Here is a 24,167-nt window from a genome sequence, read left to right as displayed (position 1 = left end):
TCGCTTAGCCGAGTAAATAATATACGGATTTAATGACAATGAAGATAATTGCCTCAGTTGTGTTTTTTATCGAAAATCCTCAAGTCTGGGCTGAACTTATCATCCATTACATTATCTACATTTCCTTTTTTTGTTTCAGATAACAAATAAACAAACGGTCTGTGCAGGAAATGAAAGCAACAAAACCTCACCAAAACACCAATAAAACGTCTATGAGTCTGCCTGAAATATTGCAAAAACAAATAACTTTATATATCTCTCTGTTTTCCTCTTGTTTTTTGAGTGGTCAGCCACTTCTTGTGTTTTCCTTTGATGACAAATGATTGACAGCAGATCATTTTCATTGTTGTGGCCTAGTGTGGAATTCCCAAAGACCAAAAAAAAAAAAAGAAAAGAAAAAGCTCATACTTGTGCTCACTGTTCCTAAACCCAGGTTGCTGCTGTGAAATATTGCTCGGGAGCGATCCGCCTCCGTGAGTAAAGGGGTAATAAGAGACTTGAAAGGTCAGCTCGTCTGTCTTGGTGTTGTTTTAATGGAAAGTGTGGCCTATTGCCAAGGTCTGTGTGTCTCAAGGACCCCAGGTTAAGTAATGCTAAGACTCCAGTTAATAACAAAAGACTTCCAATAGAGTTTGCAGAGCCCACATCATTACAGAGAAGTGGCTGCGAGCACTTTGATTAGTTTTGATTCCAAGAAAAGCAGCAGATCCATGCTGAGACATGGCATTTGAAAAAGAACATAAAGTGCTTTTGTTCTGATTCTCGAAAATGTTTTGTATGTTTCACGTATGAGATCATAGACTCCTCCGGGGGAACCTAAGAGACAGACATTATATTTTATTTTTTCCAGCGCATACTCATAGCTAAACAGACGAACAGACCGACTGCCAATGACTCAAAAGGTTGTTTTCGCATTAGGTATGATTGCTTTGAACTATAATTGCCCCCACTTTCCAATCCCCTGCTGATCAGCTTCTACATTAATAATGTTGTTCTGCACCCAAATACACTTGTATCATCGTCTGTGCAACAGTTGTGTACATTGTGCGTAGGAAAACTGGCCAATTGCAAGATCCCAATAGCAGTTCACTTCCCTGTTTCGCTATAGTTAGCTTTCTCACATATGAAACTTGAGCAGCTCTAAACTTTAAATACCTCAACGTTGACTTCTCCTGGGTTAAAGTCCTGTGTTTAACCCATCCATCCACCACAGCCTCCTTTGCTTTTTATACTCTTCCAGTCATAGTTAACTTAACAATTAATGTTAATAGTGCATAGGTACTACTAGAGGGGTTATGCATGATTTTGTTCAGCAAATGAAACACCACTTTTCTGGTTTTTGAAGCGTAAATAAAATCACCAGAACTAAAGAGCTAACAGTGGACTCTAAACAAACTACTCCACAGTTGCATGACTGAACGTCACCCGCGCTGTGCTCAGTACTAGTGTTCGTTGTGGTGATGTTTAACGTCCCAGGAAACCGCTGTAGTCTCAGCATCTTTATGATAAAATATAATGTTTTAAGGATTAAGCAGCATGAGAAGAGTCAACAATTTATAATGTTTGTATTTAAATGCACAATCTGAACCTTCTGCATTTGGTATATTACCAAGAAATTGCCTTTATCGTTTCATTTTTCCCACAACCTTTGAGAGCACAGAGAATCCCAATAGGCTGTCCCAATACAACACTGGTGTTTATTACATTATTTACGTGTATTTAACTCCTTCTAGCTCTGGCATTTCCGTCAGGGAGTGCAGCACAATGTTAATCTGTCCTGTCAACCCAGTCAGAGTTCAAACAGAACACAGTCTGTCACTGTCTACTTAGCATTTGAAAGGCAAATTATACCAAAGTATAATTCACCAAGTCAGCCGACTCCCATTTAATTAGGCTAATCATTCAACTAGGACTATATAATATATTAACCACTATTATTAAATCAAGAACTAATTCTGGTATTGAACAATTGAGTGAATAAATGTAATGTGCAGAGGGAGCAAAATGCAAATGCGGTTGTTATAAAATATTTTTATACAGTGTCAGAGAGGAATCTACCTGGCAGTCAAAGTAAATTTATTTGCTTTGATATTTCTTGGAATAAAGCCCTGCAACACATCTTGTCTGTCTCACTTTCTGCCCCACTTAACGGTTGTTCTCTTGTAGGCAGAACTAATACACACAAAGTGACACCGCACGAGTGTAAGACACTCTCAGAGCTGGTACATAAAACAGACCGAACCACCGCGTTGTGCTTTAAAGTGAAGAAAAGTGGCTAAACGTAGTTTTTTTTTTTTTTTTTTAATCTCACAAAATCCAACAAGTAATGTTTCTATGTAGTCTTATAGGGGAATCTGAGGACATGTAGTGCAGTCTGACATTTTTTATTGAAAAACTCTTTCTTAGCCAGTCAACTCATTGTGTCTTTTTTATGGAAAAAGTCTAGAAGCATCAGCCACTAGAGAGTCTGAGCAGGAGGAATCGATAGGTTAGAGTTTATTCATACCACTGTGGCTGCAGCAGGAGAAACTCTTTTCACAGTTCATTCATAGAAATTTCTTCACCTTGTCCAGTTTAGATTTTTAAAGGTTACATCGTGGCGATTACAAAATCATCTGACATTAGCAACTGGCAACTAGCTTTTCCATTTTCAGCAGAACAATGACTCCTTCTGCTCATATGGCGCTTATTTGTATTGCTTATAAAACACAGAATTTAGAGCAGCTAGAACCATAAATGGCTCCTCAGCTTGTCCCATCTAGTAGAACCTTTTATAAAGGTTCAACTTGGAACTTTTACCTAGAATACAACATAAAGGGTTATACCTAAGACCATATGTGAAGGCTTCCGTCCAGAACCCCCTATGAGATGTTCTACAGAGAATCCTTCTATAGTGTAATGGTTTCATGTAGAACCTGGATAGAATGGAGGTTCTATTCAAAAACTTTTTGCTGTCCAAGGTGGAGGCTTTTGAGAACCTGTTTTATATTCCAAAGGTTTTACCAAGAACACACTCAGGATGTTTGACCAAGAATCTTTTTTTATATTCCAAGGGTTTTATCTACAAACCCACCCAAGTGGTTCTATCAAGAATCCTTTCATATTATGGTATAAAAAGCCTGGATGAACCCTAGATTAAAGAGTTGGACCTCTTTTCATCCCAAGAAGCCTTTTTAGAAGAAAGAGTCCTTAATGAAGCCTTAGTCCTACAAAGAATCCTTGAAAAATATTTTCTACAAAAAGGATTCTTCAGAAGCAAATGTCTGGGCAGAACCTGTGTAGTTAGATATTACTATGCCACATTGCTGTATAAAGGTATTTACAATATAATTTCCGTTTTTGTTGTCGTGAGTGCAGGCTCACAGGCAGTCTGAGACCTCAGCTACTACTCAGTGTGACAGATGACGTGTAACCTAAGATCCCCTGGATCTTAATACTGTTGGCTGTCGTGCTCCTTGACCCACTTTTAATGATTATTCTGCCCAAGGCGAGTGGATTAGTTTCTGTCTATAGAGTCGTGAAAAAAGACAGAGAGGAAAATGACCTGTTGTATAACACAGACATAGCTGCCTGTTTTGTGAAATTAGGAAATCATACAACTGCATTAATTCATTCCAAAATGAATATTTGTAACATTGAAGCTGTTAAAGTTTGATTTTGAAACCAAGGTCTAACAATAATTGCAATAAATGATCATTTACTCAGCCAGTCACCTGAGTCAGTTAAGGATGTACTCCACACACATTTTCAGAAACATAGATGTACTCTGCATTGTTAATATTTTATTGAATACAGTTTTTATGCAGACCCAAAAGAGAAATTTAGTGTCTCTCCAGGATCCAAAAGTTAATAAAACTACATCAGGAATTGCTATAACATGTGCATTTATGAACTACTGCGATTTAAAGCTGCAATTTAAAGCTTAGGACTGACATCACTAAGAGCTGTTTTACGTCTGTCATTCCATGCTGGCTGTCACTATTTGACTAAATGTCAAACAATTTTATTTTATTAATAATTTTAAATAATTATTTTTAATCTGTCAGTTGGTGACATTTCAGTAGTATCCTCTTTTAGCTCTGCTTGTGGTCTCCACCAACCCCTGAGAAAAATGTCTGGCTCTTTAGCTGCTAAATACTCTACTGAGCTGACCAGCTAGTCACGAAACATGTTTTTCCCTGCTTGTCCACCGCCTTTATAGTTTTGGCTGCAGCCTTTATTGGAAATTCAGACAAAAACAGAGGACGCCTTCTAACAGAAACTGCTTTGTTGCAGTCTTACTAAGCATGCATACGAGATACATGGCATTCTAGTGAATGATTTTATTTCACTATCAGGCTCTTTTGTAATTTTTTTTTCTGTCTCTTTTCTTTGTCTGCTCTGAAGCTGGTAAACAAAAAGTGAATATTTTAAACTTTAACTAAACGCCCAAACAGTGTACACTGTGCCTGCCATGCACAGTGGCTGTCTCCTGCCTTTGGTGTCTTCGTCTCAAAAAAATGCCAAGGAAAATCCTGCTAAATATGTCTGTCTGTCATATAGTGGAGGGCAGATGGTATATAGTGAGTTTTTAAAACTTTTTTTTTCTTTTCTTGGAAACAGCCATATCTATTTGTTGTCAGAAAACTCAGATGCAGCTGGGACAGCACCTGTGTAATGTGAAATGATATACTTCACTTTTTTTTTTTCTTTACACTTTATTTTAGCAAGTTAGTTAGAAACAGCCTTGAAACACTTTTGCTGTATACGTACAGTGAAAATTATCTTTTGTCTGCCAGAACAAAGTAAACATACACTCATCTGATATGTTTGTAAAAAAGGGCTAATTGCAGTTTATTGCACTCATTTTGCTTTTCAGAGTAGAATGAAAATAAACAGTGAGAGTTAAGTAGGAAAGTTCAACAAACTAAATTTGGAGTACTTGGTTTCTTAACAAAATGGGTAAACAGCCAAACTAAATTATACAGTAATGCCACCACTTCTATTAAAACTGAAATAACTTTTTGGGGGGGTTTTGGTCCACATAGGGGCAGAAAAAACAAGCATAGCTGACATATTGTCCCCATTTAAGTTGATATGGTGAACTTGTCAGATACATTAGAGCATATGAATTCATTTGGACTCAGATATTTACTTTCCTTTTTGCTCTGTTTTTGGTTTCTACCTGCTCCTGAGAAAAATATGTCTCATTCCTTGTCCACACGTATATAGATAATGAACATTTTCCTCTATGTTTTGATCTCTTATCCACAAGTAAACAGCATTTCAGATCACTGAAAGAGACCCTCTAAACAGACTTTTAAAATATTACTGTTTTTTTTTTTTTTTTACATGCATGTGGACATGCAAAATGAAGAGTTTGGGAAATACTGACATCATCACCTCATCATCGCCTGTTATTGCTTTGTCGTCCTGAAACAACAGAGGCGGAGTGTTGGTTGGTTTGGTTGTTATTGTTGTTTCAGACTTTATCACCACTCACTGGTCTAGTATGCTCAATTGAGCACTGTAATTGTTTGTGTTCTTGTGTGTATGGAGAAATTTTGTAAAACGATGGTCTTGTGATCAGTTTTTTTTTTGTTTGTTTGTTTTTTTAAATGGAGGGGCAAAGTACCCTTTTTCAAAAACATCTGCATACGTGTAGCTACCAGCTAGTTACTAAATTGGTCTGTCATATAGTGGAGGGCAGGTGATGTATAGAGAAAACAGAAAGATGGCTGTGACAGTGCCTGCATAATGCAATATGGTATATAGAACTCTTTATTTGTTTGAGTTTCCATCAGAAAGGGCCTTGAAAGACTTGTGCAGTATACTTACAGTGAAAATTATCTTTTGCCTGCCAGAACAAAGTAAACATACACTCATCTGCTATGTTTGTGAAAAGGGCTAATTGCAGTTTATTGCACTCATTTTGCTTTCCAGAGTAGAATGAAAATAAACAGTGGGAGTGAAGTAGGAAAGTGCAGCAAACTAATTTGGTGTACTTGGCTTCTTAACAGAATGAGTAAACATAACCAAACCAAGAGTAACATCATCACTTGTATAAAACCTGGAATAGCTTTGTTTTTGTGGTGGTTTGTAGCTCTGTCTTTGGTCTCCACCCACTCCTGAGAAAAATATGTAGCTCTCAAGCTGCCATAACCTCTTGTTTTGTGAGTTTCCACTTACATGGTATACTTGCTGTTTTGCCTGCCGAAGCAAAGTAAACATGCACTCATTGGCTAAGTTTGTGAAAAGGACTAATTACAGTTTATTGTATTCATTTTGCTTTCCAGAGAAGAATAAAAATATTAGTGCAATATTACCACAAACCAAGTTTGTTCACCGATTTTTCTTAAGAAGCCAAGTACACCAAAAACAGCCACACTAATGAGGGTATAATGAGATATAGTTAATTGCATCATGTGAATCATGCAAAACACAAACTACTAAAGAAAATTTTCACCAGGCCTCAGTGATGTTAGTGATGCCTTGATTCATTCTCTTGCCTCCTGTTGCGATTTCCTCTCACAACTTGAGGCAACAGCCGCAAAGTCCATTTACCACCATGATCAACACCATCCCATTACCTCCCTGGTCTCACCGCTCGCGGTCAAGCATTGTGTGTTATTGCAGAGTTCACAAGTTCACGAGAACACAAGTTCAATGGTTGCCAGAGGGTCTTGGCTCTGGGGAGAAGCGAGATTTACAATGAACACTGATGTAACCGGTGGAACATATTAAATCAGGCTCCATGTGGTGATGTGCTTCCAGGAGCTAGGGTGGCGAATTAACCCTCTAGCACAGATATAGACACACACAAAAACTAATATGGACAAACAGACATGGTGAGCCTTCGCACAAAGAAATACACACGGACAAATATATGTGCAAGACACCCAGCAATTACATTCAGTAAATCACCTCCCACACAGCAACACAGGAAGCAGCCTGTGTTTTTGGGCTTGTTACTGTGTTGCAATTTACCTGTGTGTTTTCTCTGTAGTGGGGCAGAGGTGCAGTCATATATCACAGAGTTAGCATTGTGAAAGTTCATGGCTGTGTTTGCGGTGTTATTGAAGTAATAAATGTGATTGAGTGGGTGCCGTAGAAAGTTGCATTCTGTCCTGATCCAAGGTTGCATAGTCATTTTAAATATAATGAAAAGTGAGGAAAGGGTAACCTTGACAATGAGAGACCGGGAGAATCAAAGATGAAAGGAGCGCAGTTTTATGGTGTTAGTCTTTAAAGGAAAGTGTCATACAGTGCTTTATGAGTAGTCCATAACAGAGAAATTTTGGTGGGAAAAATATTAGGACAATGGTAGTAACATCTCGACAGTAACAGTGTCATTTTCATTCTATCAACAGTGTTCTCTTTTCATGTCTTAATCTAGAACAGCGTGATGATTTTTGATTTCCAAGGTGTGTTATTGCGGGTACAGACCAAAATTCCTCCTGACGCAATTGACCCTTCCTCACCCCCTTTTTGCTCTTTGCTCCAATAACAGTTTAGCCTTCTCCTTTCCTGTTGGCTGTACCTAGACATGCTATGCGCTAGGATCATCTATGCTGAAAAGAAAACCAAATATTGAAGACGTTGCTGGGGACCTGTAAAAGTCACATATCATCACATTCGTCAGTCAGCTAATGCTAGCAAAATGCCAGCCAACTAGCTAGGTAATCTACATCAGTCGTTAGCTAGCTACTTAGCCACCGTTATGCTAACATTAGCTAATTTAAGACCTGACTATATGTGGCTTACAAATCCCCCAGCAACATTAACAATCTTCAAAATCTGGTTCTTTTCAACATACTAAAAATCAGAGTAGAGGAAGTAGGAAAGGAGAAAGCTCCACCAGGTGCCAGACTTGCTCAGCTGTTATTGGAGCACAGAGCAAAATGGGACGGGACTTAGGGAGAGTTAGTTGGATCGGCGTACAAAAATTCAGAGCAATGAAATGTAATGTAATGTAGAGCTGAGTGGCACATGCAAGTTGGAATGATGCTTGGTCTGCTTTCAAGCAGAAAAGATGGCAGCATGGTTGCAAACCTTTCTCAGATAGCTAATCTGGACTGGTGACACTCCTCTGTCAGTCCTCGTATCAAAAACATCCCATATTTGACAGTAGTGATTGGCCTGAGACAACCCAGGACAGGTGGAAATCTTTCTTAACAGGAGGACTATCAGATATATCTGCCACATCAAATGAAGCATGAGCTTGCAGATTTGTGTGGTTCCCAGGCTGGTCTTGTTGTGTTTATCCTCAAAAGCCCTGTCTAGATATTGTTTTTGTGGGCTATGTTTTTTTCTTTATTAGTTGCTGTTACCCACAAACAAGATCTTTTTCCCCTGGATCTAAAAATGTCTGCTGCCATGACAGAATTTATCTATACCTATTTTAGCTCTAACGGTTTGTTTTCCCTCCAACCCTGCAGGAATCATCAGGACTGCCTTAGCCAACATGGACCGGGAAGCCAGAGAACACTACACTGTTGTTATCCAAGCCAAAGACATGGCAGGCCAGGTCGGAGGCCTCTCTGGCTCCACCACCATCAACATCACCCTGACAGACATCAACGACAACCCACCCAAGTTTCCTCAAAGTATGTACACAACTGGAACTGACAAGGACAGTCCAGCTAACAAAGTACAAGCTAATGACCATTATGGGTAGTCGTTTGGACTGAAATAAGGTGCATTACAGGGAGACATTGTCTTTGGCCAAAGTCTTTATTTGAAAATTCTACCCTGAGAAAATTGTTGCCTTTTGGCTCCTTTGCTAGTTAACTAGCCAGAAGGGCAATTTAACAAAATAACCATTGGTAATATTAATGTGTTACTACTACTAACAGGAATACATTAGGTTCTATTACAATAAATGGCCAAGCTGTGGCTGGAAGTATAATCAGCTGTTCTCAGCCATTTTTGGCCTTGAGCAGAAGACCTCCACTACAGACGCCTGAGGCACTTACATTACCTGAAATGCATTTATAAAAAGGGTTCTGTACTGTATTCCTTGTGGAACTGGGAAGATAACTGTAAGGAAGGTGCTGTTTTTAAAATCATTCACATTGTGGCGCAAAAGTCTCATTACGTTTGACCATGAAAGACAGGCCGATTATTGTTTGCAGTGTAGTTTGCAGAGCAGCGAGCTTTCTGCTTGAATGAAAAAGGGAAACATCAACATTTCAGTGTTTGCACACAAAATCCTTTCTTAATTATAATTTTCCATGCATGCATTGATTAACCATATATCAATCTTAGAAGAGCAAATCATGGATTTTATTCTAATTATTGAGGCTTCCCCTCAAAGACGTACTCAGCATTCCTCACTGTGATGTATTATGCTTGATTATTGTGTGGCTCAGATGTCTAATATTGCAGTTGAATTTTCCATAATTAGCTAAATTAGACCGGCATTCATCAAAACCCTCTGTTTTGCAGAATTTCTTCCATTTTAATGATAAATTTAAGTAATGATAAAGTTGGGATTCTTTGTCTTTGGAAGTGCCTCATCAAGCACAATCCCCCACGGCTGAGTTTTTCATTTTGTGTCGCAGTGACAAACTATTTCAAAACCATCAACATTTTCTGAATAATCATCTGCCTCCGAGTTTGATCGGCTCCATTGCAGTGCCATCAACCACAGTTTAGCATTTAATGTCAATTGGAGCACTGCAGAGAGTTTTTAATGACATTCCCTCAGGAACAAATGGTGACAGAATCAAATTGCTTAGCTAAGCCCTTTCAGTAGAACATTCAGACAATGATATGGGGCAGATCAGCGTCTGTTTAAACCAGATTTTTTTTTTTGCTGTCTCTAAATGAGCGTACATCAATGTTCATCCACAGAAAATTACCAGCTGTACGTCCCCGAATCAGCTCAAGTAGGGAAACCGGTAGGGAAGATCAAAGCCAATGATGAGGACCTCGGCATCAATGCAGACATCAAGTACAGCATCATTAACTCAGAGGGGGCCAACATGTTCTCCATAGCCACGGACAGGGACACGAGAGAGGGAATCATCAGCCTTAAAAAGGTAAGGACAAGATACAAATGGAAAATGGCCATGTATGTCTTTGCTTGTACTTAAAGGGAAAATTTACTACTTTCATCTCGATATCCAGTGAGTGTTGATGGTAAATGTAGACAGCTGTAGCAATAAATTCCCCTACCTCTGTCATATTGCCCCAAAAAAACTTAGTTCTGCTGTGAAGTCTGTTGTTCTCACTCCACTAGTGATGTCATAGAGATTTGTAGTTGGTGTTAAGGAAGAACTACAGGCTATTTCAGCGTGGATTTCTAGTCTCCGTCTCTGAGTAGCCAGGGGGTATGCTAGATGCGTATTTTTGTCACTTTACACTATATTTTGGCGAACAAAGTAATAGCTATAGGCCAGGGTGGTGATAACACATGAACACAGGTGTGGGCGTCAGAAGCTCCTGCACAATGCATCCTGGTACATGTAGGCACTGCTGGCACGACTCCAGGAGCAGGAGAACTCCGCTTCCTTGGTCAATATAGCAAACACTAGAACTGCAAAAAAAATCAGTATTACATTGATATCAACATATTACACTAGATGTCATTTTAGATTTTGGATATTGTTATATTGTGACAAAGTGTTGTAATTTTTCTAAACTTGTCAGACTGTTCGAGCTGTTCTATTATTTGCCTTTACCCACTTTGTCATTATATCCACATTACTGATAATTATCAATAAAACTTCTCATTGTGTTAATTTGTTGTGAAAGCATGTATGACCATATTTTATTCTATAAAATCATATGTTTGGACTATTTTAGAATTTATGGTGTGTTATTTCAGATAAAATGTGTTTACTGTGTAGTGTTGCATGATATACCGAAATTTAGGTAATTTTTTTATAATACTTTATCAAAAACAGTTTGGTATTAGAATCCAGGATCCGTAGGATACAAACATTTTTACAAAATTCAGACAAAGACAAACAAGATAAAAGTACTAAAAGGCTCCAAGGACTTAATAAAACTGAGAAATAATAATAAAAAATCAATTATAAATATCTTTAAAATAAATAAGATAAACTGAATGCAGGCTAAGATAAATAAATCAAGCATTGATTTATGTGCAGTTTAGCTACTACTTGTTCATCTGAGTAATGGCTGCTGGGACAAAACCATTTCTATAGTGCTTTGTTCTGCACCTTGAGACTATGAGCCTCCGCTGTAACTGCCTGGAGTTCATGGACGCTGAGTTAAGCTGTGACTCATCAATCAGCCTAGTAGATCACTTCGCCATTTGAATCAAAGAGTTTTTTGTTTCGCAGAGATAAGTTTCCAAACAGTGACCCCCAAGAAAAAGATAAAATCAGTTCAATAAAAGCATGATAAAATTAGGTCATCGTGGTTTTGTGAATGTGGAAAAAGTACAGTTTCCTCTGGTGCACACAGCTTTACAGTTTTCTTCAAAGTTCAGTTTTGAATCAATAATTGTCCAAACGCATTTGTAAGACTGCACATGTTCCACTGTCTGATCACTAAATGATATGGCATCAAATCTGTGTGTATTTTCTGTCACCCTAAGCTATGTTTTGGCCAACAAAGTTAATAGCAATAGGCACCTACATGCATTGCATCCTGGTACATGTAGGCACTGCTGACACGACTCAACCAAGCAGGCAACCTCAGCTTTCTTGATCAATGTAGTACACACTGGAAGTATTTAATGCTTCACTTGATTACATTTGTCATCAACGCTAATTAGACATCCACATTAAAACTGGTGAATTTTCCCATTTAAAAAGGTGTACTGTGGAGAGATTTGAAAGCAAGCGATTTAATGTACCAGTATATGAGCACACTCGTGCACACACTTTTCTGCCATCTGCACAGGGTGGTAACAGTTGGTGGAAGTCGTGCACTTTTAGGTAGCAAAGCTCCAATAAAAAAGAGAAGTAGAAGAAGAACACCAGCTGATTTACCAAATGGTCCAAATAATTCAAAGCAAATAGACTTTGTAAGGATTAATGAGGTAGGAAATGCAAAAATATAGGTCGGAAACTCTTACAATGTCTGTTGTACAGTAGTAGTGTTGAATTTAAATCGAATTGTATTGTTTACAATGAAAACTCCACAGGATTCCAACTTTGCAGTGAAACAAATCATACACTGAGATTGAATTTCTTTTTAACACACAGGGCTCTAAACTGACAGCTCTCATACAAATAATTTATTCTTTATTCACAGCTGATTGAGTTTAGTAAATACAGTATGGGTCTATTTAAGTTTTATAAATGATAAAAAACCCAACCTACAACAGAAGAAAACAGCAAAAACATGACTTGAGTTGTTGAGATCTTATGTGTAAGATTACATGAGACTGAAACTGAACTTCATTTTAGTGCTAAAAAGTTCTGTGTCAGTTGATGCTGATGCACATCCACTCTGAGTTTTCACCATCTGGAAAGCTTATTTAGTTTGTGTAATGTAGCTTGTGTAATGGTGTCCTCTAACCGTTGTGGGCCGCTGATCAGATTGTGGCTTGTGATACTCAGATATGCAGTTTATAGTCCTAAGAGATGGCCCTCATTTCCCATGATGCATTGCTCAGAGTTTGCCAAGTCAACTATTTTATGCTCCAAAATGTAAATGTTACTCTTTGTTAGCTATTAGCATAATGTGTTTGCTTAGAACATGATAGCTTGTGGTGGTGTATGCTGGTAATTGTATTTTTTTTATAACTATAACAAAAATGTGTTAGTAATGGAAACAATATGTACATTTTCAGCAGTATTCTGCTTTCCTATACTTTAACGTTGAAGTGGCAGCCCCCCTATGAGATGATAATACCGTCAGTGGCCCCAAGCCAGTTTGAGATCTCTGCCTTCCATCAGTATCGAGCTCTGGTAACAACATTGGATTGGATGGGTCCCATCTCTACTCTAAAATTAACCTTATTTTCTGTTCAGTTTTTCTGACACTTTTCTCACTCCAAAGTGATTACAATTAATATTTGTGTGTCTCACCCATGCAGACTTGCAACCAGTACTGTATTTAAGTAAGCCCTGAGTTAACATTCACTTTCTGTCACTTGATCCATCCAGATAAAAGTGTAGCTACTTTGTTCTGTGAGCGTGCTAATCACATTTCCCTCTGGTGCCTTTTCTCCACAGCCTCTGAACTATGAGAGAAAGAAGACCTACACCCTCCACATCGAGGGCGTGAATACACATGTGGATCCTCGTTTTTCCTATCTGGGATCCTTCAAAGACACCGCCTCTCTGAAAATCACAGTCGGGGATGTGGACGAAGCCCCTGTCTTTTCTTTAGATCATTATATCTTGGACGTATATGAGAATGCACCGAGTGGCACGGAGGTGGGCGCTGTGACAGCTCGAGATCCTGACAGCAGGAACAGTCCTGTCAGGTAAGACAGCTATGTATACAGTATATATACACAGTATATACTATCTGCATATACAGATAATCAGCGGCAGAGCAGGCATACTGTCTTATTATTTTTCTTGTTAAGAAATATCAGATCAGCCCACTGCAAAAGCCAAGGGTAAGAGAGGAGGTTGCTAATATTATGAGGCTTATTTTGAGGCTGCTGAGTGCTCTTTCAAATGTGACCAGCAGCCAATGTTACTCTGTCATTTTGTCAACTAATTGGTTGCCAAAAAAGTATTTTTTTTTTTTTTTTAGAAACATCACAGTTTTTGCCAGATTGATTTCTAAAAAAAATTCCAAAAAGCCTGGCTAGAATCTCCGTTCAAATTAGCCGAGTTGGTAAAGCACATGTGTGTCATGTAGGAATTTTGTTAATGAGGAAAGTTGATGGGTTGCCAAACTGGTTGCAGCTTATCAGGAAGGGCTCACTTACTTATTCATCTTTTGATCAGAGTTTCATTTTTTGGCATTCAGGTTTACCAGTGAGATGTCTCTGAGGTGCTCTGGATTTGCCCACTGAGGTTTAAGTCAACTAATAAGATTATTTCTGCCTCCAAGAAATGTTTGTCTAACTAAAACTCCAATTTGCATGCCATTTCTCTGCCCTACATAATTGCACCTTTTAAAGCTAGACTTGATACTGTAGTTTGCACATGTATCTGATAATATTCACATATGAAATGATACATGATGCAGTTTCTTTAGTTGTTTTTCCAGGTAGTTTTTATGTTGGATCACACAAATATACATTATAATGGGAAAGAGATATAAAGATGTAGCCTACACTCTCAGACGTAAGGGTTCCAAAAGGGTTCTACCTGAAAGGCTGAGGTTCTACCCAAACTTGCACTTGCTTCTGAAGAACCCTTTTTTGAAGAAATGATTCAACCAGGGCTCTTTGTGAGACAAAGGGCTCCATTAAAAACCCTTTCCATCCAAATGACCCTGTTTGGGGAAAAAAAAACATTTTGTCAAGGGTTCTTTGTACCATAAAATAAAGAATTGTTGTTAGAACCCCATGGGTGTGTTATAGATAAAACCCTTGGAATATAGAAAGGTTCTTGAGAAAATACCCTGAGTGGGTTCTAGACAAAATCCTTGGAATATAGAAGGTTGGTTGTTTGGTTTTAGGTAGAACCCTCTGAAAGGGTTCTAAGTGATACCTATTTGGTTTTACCAGGAACCAAGAGTTCTCCTATAGGGACAAGTTTAGTTTGACATTGCATATATGACACTGGCAGGGATAACAAGATAAAGTCCAAGATTTATTTCCATCATGACGAGCCGAAGAACCCTTTATGGTTCTATTTAGCCCCTTTATTCCTACATTTGTACTGCAGTATGTTCCAGTGGCATCATGCTCCCAATATTACACATGCCATTAACGTTTCCCAGAACGTTTCAAGAACAAGCCATATGCACAGTGAGTCTCTCTCATTTTTTGGCATCATCAGATAGATGGTTATTTTGTCTGCAAGCCTGTGAAGTAACCTGAGGCAATACAACTGCTTAGCACATTTGTATGCGCTCTAAACGCATTGCTTGTGTACTGTTGAAAAAAGATTGATATCACCCTTAGGCAGTGGACTAATCCGAGGTTTTTGCTCTGCACAGGTACCTCGTTTCATGACATTACACTCAAGCAACTCTGCACTGCTTGTTTTAATTTGAATTCCCTGTCTAGCCTTGGTTTAAATGATGGAGTACCCGTAAACATGGAGCTCCTCGTGAGATGAAGTATTGCTGATATATCAATAAGAAGCAATCTCCGGTTGGTAGTATACTTTATGTTATAGGGTCATAGTTTAAAGCCTGACCATGGGCTGCAGGGCCCAGGGGGCTTTCTAAACAGCATTAAGCAGAGACTTACGACCACGCTTCTGTCCTCCCTGTTTTGGAGGGGAGAGCTCTGCGGTTGATAAATTGATGATGAATTTCAAATGGGAGGAAGACGCAGGGTAAAAAAAAAAAAATGATTCTTTGATTCACGTCAGAATCTTAAGACTTTGTGAAAGATTTGTAGTAAACAAGACGGTAATTTCCATATGAAAGAGATTCCCTGCTCTCCTTGTGGGATACCTCCTCCTCGTCCATTCCTGCGGTACATCACTCCCAATGTTCGCCACATAAAGAAGGAGCCAGCGGGAAGCACTTCGATGACATCCACTTGAACCCAGAAAAAAAGCCAAACAACTGTGCCACTGCTCCCCACGTTTGCATCAGAATGCAGAATGCAGCAGGGATCAGTATTTGGCTCTCTTTGATCATCAGTCTGCCCATGCATGCGATGAAATAAACACGTTATTGAAGTGACATATCAAATGCTGGTCTGAAATTGACATCTAAATAGCCAAACGAAGCCTTGATGGCTCATTACCTCTGGTTGCTCTTATACATTACCATAATCATCAGGAGCACTTGTGAAAACATCTTCGCCTGGCTGCCATTTCACTGCAGCTCCATCTTCAGCTTGTTTTAACTGATTTTTTTGTCCTTGTTAAGTGCAAACAGCTGAAATGTTGAATAACCTGATGAAAGTAGTGAATTTTATATCAAAGGAAAGGCTACAAAACAAGATTCCTGAATACTTTGGAGGAAATTCACATGAAAAATCCACCTCCAAAGGCAGGTTAGTTATTTAAAGTAAAGGTTATTATTTGAACACGAATGTTCATGTTCAGAGGATGATGTCAATCCTAATGACTTTGTACTTTTTGGTCCTGCTAGATGTGAAGTACCATTCACAGATTCACACTTCTGGGAATCAACAAGGGTCTACAACCGGTTCTAACCCCAACTTGTCAACTACTGACATTTTGTCACCGCCCTTTAGTGTCTCATACTGATGCACAAGGTACTAAGGTGGACAAAATGTTGGTATTTGATGAGTTGAGAATGAGAACAGGCTGGTGTGACGGTAGAGCTGCTTCCACCAGTACAGATTTGGCAAAACCACAGAGCATCACAGGAGGCATCTCAAAGACGATGAACACAAACTAGTTAATTTTAGTATGTGTGAACTCAACTTTGAGCTCTTGAGAAGTGTGAACTTGAACAACATTTCTAATCACACCATCAGGAAATCTCTGATACTAATGACATTCAGTTATCACCCACTATCCACTTTATTTGGAGATGTCAAACTAGCATGCTAACATTGGAAGATTGGCGTGTTAAGATACATCAGCAAAATGTTATGAGTCAGCTCAAAGAACAGTTGAGCAAGGAAGGTTGAACCTGCTTCTCCAGGCTGCAAATAACATCCAACTCCAGATGGAAGGTTAGAGCAGCGAGCCACCTTTTTTTTTTTTTTTTTTAAAGCAGGGCTGCATGGAGTGTTGTTGAGATTTGTAAAGCGTGTGATCATCCTCTGTGTGCGACTCGTGTTTATCTTTACAGAGCTATAATTCCACGCTTTGATTAATAAGTGCCGAGCCAAGTCTGAAAATGTAGTGCTCATCCAGAGTCTGAGATGTCCTAAAATGACCACTTCATGGAAAACAAACCCTTAAGACTTAGGCAGCAACATGGCACCGTCTCTGTAACCACCCACATGCAAACTTTTAAATGTTGCCCCCATTTATAAACAGCAAAGTTGCCTCTCAGTTTATCCACTGAACTATTGTGTTTTTGTCTTGTGCAATGAGCATTACCACCTCACCGGGCTGCAGCACTATAGACTTTTAGTTTTTATTGATCAGTGCTCTCCAGCTGATGTTCAGTGCACTCCAAGGCTTTTGCAAAGAAAACACTTTTTAGACTACCATCTATACCTCAACTCTTTTAAATGCCATACAAAATGCCAAAGAAAGAGGCTCTTACTGTACAAATAAAAATATGCACATGTGCAGCATATATGATTCTAATAAGATAAGAAAACCTGATGTTTACTGAAGAAAAATATTTTTCGCTTTCAAAATGTGCTGGAAAATAATTATGAAAGAGTAACATCTTGCACTCCGGGCTATTATCTGCAGGAAAAAAAGAAGAAAATGAACCACCAAACAACAAAATGCACAAATTGTAACACCAGTAGTAGTAGTAATTAACAAGAAGTGCTTTTTCAGTGGATTTATCCTTGACAAAGCAAATGTTTAGCACCTTAACTCTTAGTGAAAAGCCTCCATGCTCTTATGAGCCTGAGCCCTTAATAGATCATGGCAACATTTCTACGGGTGCTGGGTGCACTTGTAAGCAATCCAGGCTAAAAAATAAAAGTTCATTATTTCAAATAAATGCAATTCTGGCATTAATATCCCTATACAATTTCCATCTCCCATGTCAATTGAAAACTGTCGACTTAGGCCATATTACTCAGGAGAATGAATGCTGGATTAAAGGTGTAAATAGGTCATTAAGAGGTAAATTAGGGAATACACAGTCAATGCTCATTTCGTGCTTGAACTCATGAGACAAGCAGCTGAGCCCATTTCTGCTTTGTATTCCACTGACTGCTTCGCTTCTAGTTTGATAACAGCATTGCTAGAAAGCCATTACAACAGTGTAAACATTTCCAGCCGAACATCGCCTTTTGTCATTATTAAATGTTGAAGATAATTGCTCTTGACTTAGAAATATGTATTTTCAGAACATTCTGTCAATACCTGAAGTCCGTTAACCAAAAAAAAAAAAAAAAAAAATGCTGTAGGGATTATTCTACTCGTGTGCTTTGGAGGTGGGAAAAGACTTTGAGAATCGCAGAAAAACAAGAGCATGCCCCTCGGCTTGTGCTGCATCTGCACGTTATTCATTTCGCCACCTGATTTTGGTTGACTGAATCTCTTATCTTTAATGTTAGGTTTTGTTTTCTGGTTTTATGCATTTCGTTACCAAAGATGACATAAACAAAAGTAAATAAATGCTCTTCCTAAGGCCTCAGTAGAAGTGTTGAACTAAAGCCAAGGCTGGAAAAAGTGCCTGTGTGTTCTGAGGCATTTAACTACCATTTGGCTTAAAGGGGCCGTTTTAGATTTTACACAAAGGTCAGTTTACACGTAATGAGTGGTAATACTCAGTCTGTGAAACCAGTTGTATAATGTCTTCTGCACCTCCTGAGGGAGCTTTCCAAACTTTAAAAAAAGTAACCCTGATGATATCATCTGTTATCTCTTGTTGGGCTTGGAGACTGCGAACTGCCAACAGAAAGCCTGCGTTATAAACTTCGAAGACGGTGGCATTTACCAAGCATTGGCGGTCAAACTAATTTAATCAATTTGTTGCGTATAAGAGGTGTTGCATCCAGTATTTTTGGAGCTTGACCAAAAGGGACTAAGAGACTGTATCTTAGTCTGTTTGCTTGATGGCATAAACCACCTTAAGTTTCAAACTTAAGTTTGAGCCTTATGCAAAGCTAAGTGGTTTACTTAGGATTGTTGCATAAAGCCTCTTAGCTTGTGTCCTCACTATACAATACTGCAAAAAGGGCTGGTAACTCTGCATCTGGACAGGGACAACAGATGAAAACTAACCTAATCTAACCCAACCATAACAAATATGCATAAACAGAAGGCAAGAAGTAACTGAGAAAATCTGTGACAGCAAGACAGTAGACAGCCGGCCATAGACAAGTGTTTACAACAACTGGTGAGCTTCAATAAAGCAGTATCGCTAAATGTTAATATGCAAGACAGTTGTTTTTTAAAGCCCCTGAATGGCCACACAGGTGTTTTCAGTTAATCTGGCTGATTAGACCTGTGCTCAGGACTGTGTGGGCGAGTATAGACTTTAATTGATTGACATCTTCCTGAGTCTCCGGAGTTTGTTGCAGCCTTTAGGGTGGGACAATTTAGACCATCATTCTTGCAATTTGTGACCTAATAAATTCCCATAAAAGACTCAAGAAAAGTTTTTTTTTTTTTTTATTGCTAGTTAATGAAGTTGGTTGAGGGGAAAATGGAAGGGGGGGGGGGTAAAAGAAGCTGATGGCTGATGAAGCCATGAGCAAGTAGGGGTAGTGGCTGGAAGTGAACTTAAATGCGCAATTTGAAGGGAGAAAGACATTTGACTGACAGTTGGACTAAAACAACAATCTGGCGTGGAATGGAGGGAGAACCGGGGCTGAAATACCACAGGGTTGATTAGCTGACGGGTCTCAGGTGTGCCGCTGGGCGCAGGTGAGTGGGATGAACAGCCAATCAGAAAATGACAAAAATGAGGGAGGTGCCACCCCCACAACATACACGCACACACACACACACACACACACACACACACACACACACACACACACACACACATAAAAACAGGTGGAAGATAAGAGACACAAAGGGAAAAGGGAAAACACAGGAAACACGAGGACATAACTAGTGGGTGAGACAATTGTAGGTTGGCCATAGTGGTAATCAAATGTGTGACTTTGCAGTGACAGTGCAGTATGTCATCTCAAAGTCTGCGTTGTCTATATTCTCTTACTGGTGGAGCAAAGAACACAGGCACGATCATGCAGTGGGCTTTGGTGAAATGTGTAGATGTCTTGGTTGAAACTTTACTAAATGTTGTAAAGATGCATCTTTTTGATAGATGATTTATTTGTGTTTATGATATACTAAATTCCTGGAGTGCCCCTTTAAGTCTATATCAATACATATTCAGAAAATAAATTGCAGGTAAAATACATTAATTGAAAAATGAGTTACTTTGGCTCTGATGCAGGAACCTCTCTCTGTCTGTGATCTCACCATCTGAGTGTTAATTAGGCCATTAGCCTACTTTATAGTATACCGCTGGGCAGATTACTCTACAATAATACATAGTAATTGTTCATAATAGTTGATTTATATTGTGTACCAAAAATTTGAATCTGATTTGAAAATGTCCCTGGCTCAAAGGAAGCAACACATGGGGGAACTCAGGACGTCTCATGCCCCAAGTGAGAATCGTACTAGACCAAGGAAAGAAAAGAAGGAAGTTGATTAAACCAAATGTAATGTTCAGTGAGAAAATACAAGAAAAAGAATAAGCAAAGTGATGTGGAGGGACTCTGATAGCTGAGAAAGAAAGAAAGTGTGGGAGGTGGAGGGAAGGGACCTTTGCAAGTGGATCAGGTGCCACTGATTGGATAGGAGGAATTAGTTGATTGTGACCTTCCTGGAACAAAGAACAGAAGCTGATTGCACATAAAACTACACTGATCATAATACCAACTAAAGTAAATGTAGCCTAGTGGATTAAAAAGTTAAAGTAAAGTAAAAAGCAGACACTACCATTTTCATATACACTGCAAAGATACAGTATATTGATTCCAAATATTGGTTATTAATCTATCAAACCGTATTGATTGTTCCCTTGAAACCATGGCAACATATAGTCTTCTAAACTTCACTTTTCAACCACATTCAGTTCCGTTTCAACCTTAAAGTCCTGAGAGCTTTTGACCTGTCAAATCAAGAAAATTCATGTTTACCACCAGCCAACTGTTCCCTGCAGCCTGCAGATTATCCACTGACATCTTCTTGACCTTTTGTATCTCATCTTTTCCATCGCTGTTTTTTTTTTTTTTTTTTTTGAAAAATGCATCTGAAGTGGTTTATATAACATCAAAATTTCTATTTTCCAATAGGTATTTCTTGGACAGCAAAGAGGAAGGCGTGAGGTACTTCAGAATCGATGAAAGCAGCGGAGTTATACGGACGACACAGCCTCTGGACAGGGAAGACATGCCGTGGCACAACATCACTGTGATGGCCTCGGAGGTTGGTAGGTACCCAGGTTGCTTTCCATAAACTGAATGTTTACAAGTGGGCGAGTGAATGCATTGCACCTGCTGTGTTATGTTTGTTCTTATATGAGTGAGCAGGTGTAGGTTTTTTCTTGAGTTGACATGATTCCTGCTTCCTTTTGTACAAACAGATTCTGATGCAATTTTTATCTCGGAAAGTTCAAGAAAGTCCGTAAAACTTAGAGGTGTTCGACTTCTGTCTCAGTGCTTCTATGAAATAGCAATTTTAATGTAGCCGTAGAGCTACAGTTTCTTCTCTTAAGGCATTTTGTGTCAGAATTATCTACATATTTTGCATTCATATTGACATTAAACAGCAGGAAATAAACAGAGTTGAAGGTACGTACATAGATACACTGCACATACTGAAAATAGCATTCCCCCACCTTCTCACATATAAATATTTAAATATCCAGGGTCTATTTCTCCAATTTTTAACACCTTTAGGGACTGTAGTAAACACAAGAAATACTGTTATGCAGTTGCCTGAAAGAGGCACTTAAAAGAGATTGCTCTTTCTTTCCATGCTCATCTTGTTTAGCCCCAAGCTAATAGGAGACATTATAAATCATTATCAGAATTGCATTCAAATCATCTCTGAGTTTTGTGCCATGACAGCATGATTTAAAGAGTAAAACTAAAGATTAAAAAATAAAGGTGGGTGCTGTAGTTCTACCCAGAGGGGTTTTTTTTCCCTTTCCCACAAGATAACAAGGCACCCAGAGGGGATCGTATAGTCAGAGAGCAGTCCAGGTTCAGATTCATAGCGTGTAAAATTGGAGTCAGAATCAATATCAACAAAAGAAGAGTTCCATAAAAAGGAATGACTATGTGAATCTGCACTGCACACTTTCGCTTTACCTACAGAATAAAACCAGGAGCACCTTTTAGGCACTAAACAGATTTTATTCAGGTATTCACTTCAGTGTCTTCATTCAACAGGATACTGTAAATGTTAATGGACACACGTCCACTGCAGCAGGGCTCTGACTTCAACAAGAAGCCTTGAGTTAGGTATTATTGGGGGGGGGGGGGGGGGGCAGAGAGCGTAGAGGTGGTGGGTGACGTACAGCGACTTGCATGGAGTTGATTTTGGCAGCCTGCCTGGACCCATGGTTTCTAATGTTACAGCTAAACAGTACACTAAAATATTTTTGTGAAAACAAACACAGTGACAAATATGCAATGCAGTATCAGAAAATTTGACCAACACTGCCTAGTGTGACAGTTTGATCTGAGTTTCAGAAGTCTGCGTTGGAAACCAGCGCCTGGTTACAATATTTCTTGTATTACAGCTGAAATTTACACTAAAAACTGTTTCTGAAAACATTTTAGGTGAGAAATATGCAATATGGTAACAGAATCTTCATCCATATTTGATTAGCACTGCCTGCAGTTTGACAGTTTGATCTGACGTTCTGTTGAAAACCGGATACATAATAGCGGCTGCCTGGTCACAATTTTTCTCATATTACAGCTAAATGCAATGCAATGCTATGCAGAATCTTGATCTGAAATTGATCAGCACAGTGTAGTCTGACAGTCTGATCTGAGTTTTGTGAGCCCTGGGTGTTGCACTAGACTGACTCAGTGTGAATGACCTTTGTAATAACCCTAAAGTGGGCTACACTGTTAAAAACGTCATTGGCTATGTTGGCTATCCCGCTTTATTGTCTATTTTACTGAAAACGGGACCGTAATTTACAAAATGAACATCATAATGTAAAGAAGACTTGAAACTAGCAATTGAGAGCATAAACTCCTTAGGAAACTGTTTATTGAGATAATAAATCAAATGAGAACTAGGGTAACCTGGATAACATTTATATGGGGTGTGACATCATTTTCTGCTCAAGATGCCATTAACTCCACTACAACTACTGTTTTGTATATTGCATCTTTAAACATCTTTAAACAAGGAAAAGCATGCCTGTACCATGGTCGATCCAAGGAAATTTATTAAAATTTCAATCCCTGGCCAAGAGTAAATCATAGGAATGCTACAGTTCACTGCACTATTTACATTCCTATACCCATTTTCAGCACAGCAAGTGTTCTAATTGTATTATTAACAGTAATATCACAATCACTAACAGTATTTAAACACAGCCCTATAGCAGGTGAATGAATAGTGAAATTAGCAATTAATGTGTGGAGAAAACAAGGATGAAGGAGATCATTTGCATATTGATTAGACTGTATTCAAATAGGTTAGAGTGTATTTTTCTTATAATTAACTACAAAATCAAATTAGTCCCAATTGTTTCAATGTCCTTTCTTACATTGAAAATTAATTAAATCAATGCAGGCCCCGCTAACTTCAGGAATTGCTATCAGGTAACTTGGGTAATTTGTAATCACAATTAGGCAAATCTCTTGCCAACCGTCAGAGGTGCTGCATGCTAATGTTTCTTTATCTTTTCACCTCTCCTTTAGCCTTCAAGGATACAGTTGCATGCCAAGACACTGTCAAAAGGCAGAATGATAAATTTTTACCACTCTGAATGAGCAAGGACACACAGTGTCATAGACACAAAGCACCCTGCACAGCTCACTGTAAACCTTCCTGCAGAGACTTTACTCTGCCTTCTAATAGCCACTGCAGGTAGACAGATCGTAATGAGTGAGTGAATTAGGTTGTGGATCAACTTGTTCCTGAACATCTAAAAGCACACAGAGCTGTCTTCTAATACAGTTGGTGCAATGTCAGACCTTTAGGCACTGAAGAAAACACAGTGTACAGAAAACTTTTTGCACAATATAAAGCAAATAAAAATGTTGAAACATTAATTTAATAGACTGCTGCACCTGCATTACTTTATTTCTATTCAAGGAAGGTTTTGCTGAGTGAGCATGCTATTTTTCAGCCCTGTACTGTTCCACACTCATGCTGTAGAACGTCTGGAACCCACCCAGTAAAACCAGTCTTCTTTTGTTGGAAACTGAGGTGCCCTATAGGTTGGGGTTTAATGTCTTGCTGTGCATCGAAAAACTTTACCATCCCAAGTGGGAAAATTCATCACATTTAATGTGAATG

At 38.8% G+C, this 24,167-nt stretch overlaps 1 protein-coding gene across 2 annotated transcripts in view; it reads left to right on the top strand.

The window, feature by feature from the left end:
- The window catches only part of LOC146307791 (cadherin-18), a 167,993-nt gene that overhangs the window by 109,257 nt on the left and 34,569 nt on the right, over nucleotides 1-24,167 (top strand). For both annotated transcript variants that reach the window (XM_084746854.1, XM_084746853.1), the window contains 4 exons: nucleotides 8,418-8,585; nucleotides 9,835-10,022; nucleotides 13,137-13,390; nucleotides 20,972-21,108. In XM_084746854.1, the coding sequence (XP_084602980.1) occupies nucleotides 8,418-8,585; nucleotides 9,835-10,022; nucleotides 13,137-13,390; nucleotides 20,972-21,108 (747 nt within the window). The remainder of the gene's footprint in view (nucleotides 1-8,417; nucleotides 8,586-9,834; nucleotides 10,023-13,136; nucleotides 13,391-20,971; nucleotides 21,109-24,167) is intronic.

This window comes from Lutjanus erythropterus, chromosome 21, assembly GCF_056507025.1.
Source record: "Lutjanus erythropterus isolate fLutEry1 chromosome 21, fLutEry1.hap2, whole genome shotgun sequence".
Classification (NCBI taxonomy): domain Eukaryota; kingdom Metazoa; phylum Chordata; class Actinopteri; order Lutjaniformes; family Lutjanidae; genus Lutjanus; species Lutjanus erythropterus.
This window is presented reverse-complemented; position numbering and strand designations above follow the sequence as displayed.